Source organism: Aythya marila (assembly GCF_965140915.1).
Source record: "Aythya marila genome assembly, chromosome: 1".
NCBI lineage: Eukaryota > Metazoa > Chordata > Aves > Anseriformes > Anatidae > Aythya > Aythya marila.
The window spans coordinates 184,133,868-184,142,956 of record NC_139042.1 but is presented as its reverse complement, the minus strand read 5'-3'; the positions used below and the strand labels follow the sequence as shown (position 1 = coordinate 184,142,956).

Here is a 9,089-nt window from a genome sequence, read left to right as displayed (position 1 = left end):
CCACCCGGTAATGTGCACGGTGGAACTATTCACGGAAACCTGCTTCTTTCAAAGAGAAAAGGTCAATAAATAAATAAATAAATAAAATAAAAGGTTCTGGAGTTACTCGTTGAACGGCTTCTGACTTAAAAACCCTGACAGGAGCCCGGTGCCGGGCTCCAGCCGCGCTCCGCCTAGCCCCCATCCCGGCAGCGGCGTCGCTAAGCCCCGCTCCTTCCTCTTCCCCTCGCCCTTCCTCCTCCTCTCCTCCTCCTCCTCCCGGCAGGTATTTAGGGGGAGGCCGGCGGGGAGAGGCCCTGGGCGAGGCGAGGCCGCGACGGGGCGGGAGCGGAAGGGAAAGGGAGGGAAGGAAGAAGGGGAAAAGGCGGCGGCGCTCTCGCTCCGTCTCTCGCCGGCCTCCCCTCCGCCCGCCGTGGTCTCGCCCGCCCCCGCTGCCATGTTGGATCGTGCGGCCGCCGGAGCCGGGCCGAAGTTGGAAGTTTAGCCCGGCGCCCGGGGCGGGCGGCCAGCCAGCCATCGGCCGGGCTGCCCGCCGCCCTCCGTGTCCCCGGCCCCCAGCGGCAGGCTCCGCCATGCGGCTGCCGTGAGGCGGCGGCCGGACGAGGACGACGACGAGGAGGAGGAGGAGGAGGAAGAAGAGGAGGAAGAAGAAGGGGCCGAGAGCGCCAGCGGTTGCAGGGCGGCGAGGGAGGGCAGCGCCGCCGGGCCGGCCCCGGCCATGAGCGGCGCCCCGCAGCAGCAGCCCCCGCAGCCGCGGCGGGTCACCAACGTGGGCTCCCTGCTGCTCACCCCGCAGGAGAACGACAGCCTCTTCGGCTTCCTCGGCAAGAAATGCGTGGTGAGCCCCGCGCCCGGCTCAGGGGGCGTGGGGGGGGGCTGCGGCCGGCGGCTCCCCCTGCCCGCTGCCCACCGGAGCTCCGGGGAGGGAGGGACCGGGCCGGGGGGGCTCGGCCGGCGGCCCCGGGAGGGGAGCGGGCACAGCCGGCTGGGGAAGTTTGGCCGCCCCGCCAGGCCGGGAGGAGCCGCGGCAAGGCCCGGGCCGGTGCTAGGCCTGCCTCGGCCGGGCCGGGCTGCGCTGGGGGGGCCCCGGGGCGGCATCCTCGGGAGGCTGCTCGGGGAGGGCACGGCGCTGCCGGGGGACCAGCCGCGGAGCCAGCTCTGCGTCTCCAGAGAGCCTCCGTGTGCGCTACGGTGAGGCTGTACCCGCCTGTGTTCGTAACAGACAGCTTCCGAAGTCAGCTTTTGAGTTCTTCACCCGCAGAATATCTTCTCGCGTGTTGGTGTAAAGCTGCTCAGCTGTATTTAACAAACAGCCGCTTGACAGCTTCAAAAGTCAGTTTTTCAGTTCTTCATCTTCAGAATGCCTTCTTGTGTGCTAATGCAAAACTCTACTCATCCCTATTTTTAAAAAAACAACCACTGAACAGCTTCAGAAGTCAGTCTCCTTTTGAAAAAAATATAATTATTTCAGGAAACCAAATCACTGTATTTCTGAAAAAATGAAACGAAACCTGCTCCTCTTGTGGAAATGACCATTTGGGAGCCATTTCCGATGGGTACCCGGCGCCCTGGGATGCTCCGTGCCCAGCACGGAAGCGCTGCGGTGCCGTGGGGATGTTTTATGGGCTGGAAGTTGTGGCTCGGAGCAGGACGTCGGTGATCACGGTGCTCCCACATAGCTCTGGACTTTGAAATGGTGCTGTCGGTCAGGTCAGCCCCGTCTCCCTCAAGGGAAGCGAGAGGTGTAGTGCCCGAACAGGAAGCAGGTGATGTTTACGCTGGGGTGAGCTAAATCTGAGATGCTGTCACAGCAATTAGGTTAAAACTGGTCGGAAGGTGTGATCGCAAAGCACGCAAAGAGGAGACTTTTTTTTTGTGTGTGTATGAAGTAATGCATATGTAAGAAATTTTTCATTGAAATATTTTCAGGCACACATTTCACATGTTTAGCTCTTTAGCAAAAAAAAAAAAAAAAAAGTAAGACACCTCCAAATTAAAAAATAGTGGAGGAACTTGTGTGTTTAAATTTGTTTTCCTTCAATTCAGATTTTTCTTGCCAAGTGAACACTTTGTTACGCTCGGCTGTAACACTCACCTACTCAAGTTCTCAACTCTTCTGCATAAATAACGTTTAAGGCAGGCTTTGGAGGTAAATATCTCTGTAGTATCTGGGTGATGTGATCTGTGGCAGGTTGATAGCTTTGTAGACATGACTCGCTTCATGTTTTTTTGTAGTTAAGCATTCTTGTGGCTTATGCTGAATTTTGGATGACTTTCCAGTTGAGGCTTCCCCAGCTGTGGCCTGTTCCTTCCCCTGTTCCCCCTGCCCTACATGATTTCCAGGCTAGGTACAGGCTCATCTTACTGTAGTGGAGGGTCTCTGCCATATACCTGAGGGCTCAAGTCCAGAAGGCCATCAGAGTTCCAGAGACACTAAATCAGATGTTTTAGGCAGAGCCAAACACAGTGGCAGTTTGGAAACTGATTCCTGAACAGCTTAAACATCTCTGTCTCCGGGTTGGAGCGGGCACCTGGGGATGGATGGTAACTGCCTCAGCTGTCCGGTTTGAGTCCAAAATGCCCATCAGAGCCTGATGGTGTGCTCAATACTATTGACCTTTTGGCTTGACTGTAACTCAGTGGCAGCATGCTGTGCTGGTGAATGCCCTTTTTCTGTAATACTTGTGATATTTGATCTCTCAATATGCACATTTGAATTATTCATACTTCAGGCAAATAAATGATGCTTTTTAGGAAAGGAAAACCTTGCAAGTTTCACAGGATGCTGCGAGCTGGCTTTCCTACACGTTGAGCTGACTGCTACAGGTGGCTTTTCTGCCAGGCTAGGGCATGGGTTCGCTGCTTGATGTGATGCATGCCTGCCATGTCAACATCACTTCAGGTTAGGTTTTACCTAACCTTTTTATGTGACTAGGGAAGCGAATGCAACAGGAACAGATGAGATGTTCAACTGCAATCCTAGGTACTCTTTTTGCACTACTAACTTGTAGCCCTCTTGTGGAGGGCACAGTGCTCACATCAGTCCTGAGGGTCCTGGTTAAGAAGGCGCCTGGCACCGCAGGGCTGATTTATTTCAGCAGCCTTTCCTGTGACTGTGTTTGTTTACAAGGCAGCTACATTGAAATAACACTGAGGATTCCACCAGCCAATTTCTGTTCTATGGAAATTAAGTAGCTGAATATTGATCGAGCACTCGCAACCTCTGATCTTCAACATTGACATAATTTTGATGGCATCTTAAGTCATTATGACTGATAAACACAAATTACCTGGGAGTGATGGAAGTGGTGAAGAGCCATAATTGTGTTTGTGTTGCTGGGGTGATACCATTTTATGGAGGACTACTGATACTTTGGGGATCTCATTGCCTAGTAGACAACTGTACTGATTTTTGACTCCTGTTTTTTTAACTTGCTGAGCTGTAAAATGCTGGTTTGAGTCTATAAGCGATCAAAATATCTTTGAAAGTTTAATCTGTAAGGAGCAAAAACAAGTCATTGGCTCATAGCTAAAGCTTTAGCTACAGCTAATTGAGTTAAAACTTGGATCCAGATGTAGAACTACTTACAGTAGGTATCCAGCACGTAGCCCTTCAGGACTTTCCAAGTTACATAGATATATGTAAAGCACTTAACTAGCTTTCATTCAGATGTGACATTTGGTACCTGTCAGGTATAAAACCTACCATCCGTAGAAGTCTAACTTCTTTTTATTATAAATAAGTGTATTTAAACTTACCTTAACATGAGCTAGTAGATTACTTTTTTTTATATATTACTGAAATATTTTCATGGTTGTGTTGAACTTCGAAGTTTTTCCTTAAATCCCTGTATGTCATTCACTTCAATTTCATCATAAGGAACGAGTTTAAGAAAAAATGTGAGGTGTCCAATTAATCCATTCTAATAAAGATACTTCATTAATTTGCATGATTTATAGTGCTCAATAACGTCAGTGATAAAGAATGAGCTAATTTCTGTAGAAATAGCTTTATATATATGGGAGACCTCAGGAAAGCAAACATGAGAACTGTGTAACACTTGATAACATTGGAAGTAGGTAATGGAGCATGGATATTGTATACTGCTTAGAAGTGGGACTCGTCACTCGGACAAGGGAGTAAGGCAAGGATTAGCTTGTTTGTGAGATCTCTCTGTAGTGATGTGGTAAACAGGAACTGGTAAAGAATGCAAGAAGAGAAGTGACACAGCAGTAAACTAAGAAAACTATTTTGGCTGCTTTTAAAACTGCATGTGACCAGAGTAAAGTTGTCAGAGCCAAAGGAGAAGTTGCAGTAATAGTTGAGATAAAACAGAGTGAAAATCTAAGTGTGTGTGTGTGGGGGGGGGTTAGATGTTGATTGATAAGAATTAAAGATTTTGTCCATCTCATAAGATTACTTGTGCCTGTGAAAATAGCATCAACTAGGACTCGATGGCTGACCACAGGCCTGAGAAATGGGCAGCATCATGTGGCAGGGAGGTGTTGGGGCTCTGCCCCTTGGAGTTTGTGCTGCAGGCTGCGCATCCACAAAGGTATCAGAGAAGCTGAGATTGTCTCTTGAAAAGGAGTTATCCCTTGGAAAGATAGGAAGAACGTAGTCATCTGTTTAGACAGTGGTTGTGATTTCATCTTCCCTTATCATCTTAACTGAGATGTGGGGGAGAAGGCAAAGGGCACCGTGTAGCGCACTGAAGCGCAAGGATGTTGAGTTGTGCCTAGATGTCTTTTCTGTATGTCTGTCCTGTTTTCTCAAAAGCCATGTAACATCTTCAGATGCCTCATTAGGGAAACGACACCACTGGATACTAAATGACGTGTCAGCAGTAACCTTCCATTCTAGAGAGAATGCCACTGGTTTTTGACAGCTCCTCTGAACTAAATCTGTGCCTACAAATTGATTTTCACAGGAACAGGTCAGACTGGAGCCTTCAGAGCAAGCCATCGTCCCCACACTGCCTCCATGTGTTTCTTGTTCTTACTTTCCTTACAGCCTACTATTACACTAAGGTAGTGAACTATGCAGCAAACAAATAATTTACTCATGGATGAGAAATGTTGAGACTACACGTGAATACTCTAGGCTTTGTCTCATTACTGAAATGTGTTTGAGAGAAAGTCATAAAGTGGGATTTAGTTCCAGATTGAGACAAATTCAGATGTTGGAGTTCCACTGAAGTCAGTAGGTAACTCTGGCTCTTACCTAAATCTCCTATTCAATTTATCTTAAGATAGAAATTCAGCCTGTACTTGTAAATTTTTATATCTGCCTGAGTGACCGTAGAGGTCGCATGTCTCCTGACTATGTCAGCTCATGTGCTGCACACCTGGATGTGCAAGGTGAGTCCTGCTACCCAGCTCAGTCGCTGTGTATCTTTGTGAGGAAGCGTTATGTGCTTCTAAGCATAGAGGTGATCTAGTAATATCTGGCTGGAACGAGTGCCTCGGTTCATTAAGGCTTCAGAGCTCTTGCAGTCTCTTCTGAGCTACTTTGCAGACCTTTCCCCTGTTTTGCAGGTAGTTGAGTGCTGAAAGTCTCTGTGGTTAATGAGCCGGTCCTGAATACCACTCATGCTCCTGATAATGCGCTCTGGAATCTTGCAGCGCACAGGCCCAACAGGATGAAAGCAATTTGTAGTCACAAGCTGCTGTGTTGCAACTCGGCAGCTCTCCACAGCTAAGAACCAGGTGGAGGAATTCAGAGGAGCCCAAAGATGGAGCACACGTTTTAGTGTAGAATTCAGGTGAACGTTCATAAGATGCTTCGACTACGGGATTTCCACCAAGATGTCCAGGTACTGCGTGTTAAGGAGAACACATAAGGACGAGGTAGTTTCTTGTGAGAAGATGAAGACCTAGTTCGCTCTTTCATGTGAATATGTGAAGGGAAAAACTACTTTGTTGCTCCTTTGATATAGAATTTGTGATTTTCTCTGCTTTATCTGATCATAAATATTGACTTGGATCTTGTTGCTAGAATGTTTGCTCTGGGGCTATTTCTTCTGGAGTTTTCAAGGGTCTGGTATAAGCCTGATCTGTAGTAAGCAGAGCATGGAAGTGATGCTAACCACCACCTCTTCTACCACCTCCTTTCAGAGTAGAAAAGGTAATCCTGGAGATTACTGAGAGCTTAGATCTCAAATCTCCTTTAGTGGAGTTATGATGCGTCTGTCCAAAGAAACGTCACGGCCTTTTCTGTAGGGCTCCTGGCCTTTATTGCTCTGTTCTTGGTGTCTCTAGTAGGGCAGGAATTCAGAACTTGTTTACCACTGCCGTCGGGTAGTAGCAGCTGCAGGTACAGCAACAGCAGCATTATCCACCAGCAGCTCCTGTCTCAGCACTGGAACGTACTGAAGAGTTGAAGTGATCTGCATGCGATGATTGTCATGAAGAAACATCGTAGTAGTTCATTAACCAGCATGACAAAAGGCTTTTTTATTATTTTTTTTTCTCTTGACCTTCTATAGGCAGAGCTGTCTGCACTGGAGATGGTTTTGGTGAGCTTTTCCATGTCCTTTTAGGATGCTTGCTGTTCAGTTAAAGCACTGTGGTAAGATTCACGGTGTCCTCGCTTCCACTGAGCGTGTTTCGTAGGCTTGTCTCTTGAGCAATCCTAGTAGTACAGAAATAAAACTGAGTGTAGTGCAGAACACAAGGTTTCATGACCTAATACCTTGATACTAAAATACAGGAAGCAGCGAAACTGTGTCATGGGCACTAGGCAGAGTTGCTTCTTGGTAGGTTAGGGTATGATTTCCTCAAGAACAGTTGGCATTATGTGTTGCTTGGGCAGAGAGGCATTATTTTAATTGCCAGCTTTTCCTTGTAACAGTAAATCATGCAAAGTGGGTTTAGCAGAATTTGGAGTGCATCTTCATGGGTGGTTTTAAACAGCCCCCTCACGCTACCAGGACGTGACTTGGTCAGACGCTGTAGATGTAGTCTTGTTTCTCAACATATTTGCTTGGGTACACTGCCATACTAAATTCTGTGGCTCCCAGACATGTTGTTTATGCCTGGGTAACCACTAAAATGGGCAGAGTAGCTATGCAATTACATTCCTGGAGTTTTCCAGCTACACTCTAAAATTGTAGTGTGCTATGATCTTTGTGCAGCAGGAGCAGTGTGCTAGGAGGGCCAAACGGAAAGAGATGTAACACAAACAGTTACAGGGACACTCTGGCAGAAAACTGCTCACTTGCTAAATGCCTTACTGAATTTGAAGAATTTTCAACCACCCTTGGGTTAAGGGTAGATAATTCTCGTGACACCTCTTCGTGTTTATGCAGTGCAGGACATCTTAGGCATCTCAAATCAGTGTTCTGACATTGAAAACTTACAGTTCTGGTAGAAGTTCATTAAAGCATCTTACAAATTACTCAGTTCCTGTAGACTTAATGTTCTGAGGAAGAGCTCGTTGCTGGCAAGGGAAGTGTTGCAGCAGAGCTCCCCAGTACACTGGCAGATTGCATCTCACCTTCGTTAGGCACGTGCCTTCATACGTGCATCCACAGCGTGGTGAGGCCATTTCCCTATAACGTTTAATCAGCTGCCCTTAAAATCCTTACTCCAGGCAGCTTTTTTTTTTTTTTTTTTTTTTTTTTTTTTTAAGTTTTCTGAGGAACGGTGTTAATGGATTTTCCAGTTTTCCAGTGTGTCTAGCTTAGAGCTGAAAGATCACATTAAGGCTTGCTAATCAAGGTTGTAAGTGTTTCCATTTCTCTAAGATGATTTCGCACACTGTTTTGCCCGTCAGAACTTCATGTGCAATTCAGAATTCCCCCACGTTCATCTCATTTCCCTTCAAAGTGAATGTGTTGCCTTGCCTTTATCTCCCCTTGTTAATTAGCCACCGTGCAGCATAAGAGCAGTAGAGCTAGACAGGAACCTATTTGTGCTCTATAAGCATATTTTATATGCTGGGGTACTGAGTCTGCAGTATGAGTAACGCCAACCTACTGAAAGAAAATAGCGTTTTCTCCTGTTAAAAGCTAAGAAAACTGTATTCCATTACTTGAACTCTTAGCTATGGAAAGATAACTCTTTGCTTCTGAGTTTGCAAACACTTCAAAAACACATTTGCTCTTATTATCGTTGATGATTGCTTCCTCAAGGTTAGCCAAGACACTTGGGAATACCTTACAAGAAAGGTTAAGTTAGAATATGGATTCCTAAATGACATCTCTGAGCGCTAAGTAGCAAAACCTAATAGTTGCCTTGCTGTTCTGCAGGCTATAAAGAAAGATTTGAATATTGGAATTTGGCACTAAATAGTAAATGGTTTCTCCCTCCTTGAAGTGACAACCAAAGACTTATTTACACATACGTGACATGTCGATAAGGAAAGAAATGAATAGCAATTTTTGTGTTAATATCTTTCTAAGCTAGGGGTGAAGACAAGTATAAAACGTTCTACCACTTAAACTGCTTCTGTTGTAAAATATACCATTAATATTCTACATAGAAAATGTGTTCTTTTTAAGGAAACAGAACTCTTTTAAGATTGTTGTACAGCAGATTACTGTGAAGTTGGTAATGATATTTTAGGAATCAATTTAGCTTTTATTTCTTCTGTAAGTCCCATTCAGCTGGTGTAGTTCAAAGCCCTGCACTATGACCTCTGTCCCCTGAATTTTGCATCTCGGTTTCTATTAGGGCTTCTTCCACTCCCTCATTGCATTTTTTTTTTCTTTACAGAGGTTTCTGCCCTTCTGTACCAGCAAAATGATTTCTTCCCCTTATTTCCTCTTTTCCCTTTGTCCCTCAGCTGCCTCCAAAACTTCCTTTTTTCCTTCCAGCCCCTGCATCCACAATCTGGAGGTAGGAAAGTCTCTCTTCCTCACTGTTCTTCCCTCCGTTCCCTTATCTCCCTGTTTCTTGGTTCCCCAACATTGTTCTCGCTGATGAAGCTGGTGTTTCACCTGGCACATTGCTCTAACCAAGCACACTTTACGTTCTCTTAACTCATCAAAGCATCACAGGAGGAGAGGCAGTCTGTGCCAGCCAGCTGTTGGCTGCTGCTTTACCGTGTGCTTCAGCCTGAGGTATGCCCGTCAGACATCTCTCCC

At 46.3% G+C, this 9,089-nt stretch overlaps 1 protein-coding gene across 2 annotated transcripts in view; it reads left to right on the top strand.

The window, feature by feature from the left end:
* Positions 1 to 275: 275 nt before the first annotated feature.
* WASL (WASP like actin nucleation promoting factor) overlaps positions 276 to 9,089 on the top strand; it is a 49,730-nt gene continuing 40,916 nt past the window's right edge. Inside the window, exon 1 of one of the 2 annotated variants that reach the window (XM_082751862.1) lies at positions 276 to 838. In XM_082751862.1, the coding sequence (XP_082607988.1) occupies positions 719 to 838 (120 nt within the window). In that variant the 5' untranslated portion in view covers positions 276 to 718. The remainder of the gene's footprint in view (positions 839 to 9,089) is intronic. The other variant, XM_082751863.1, reaches the window with a different exon arrangement.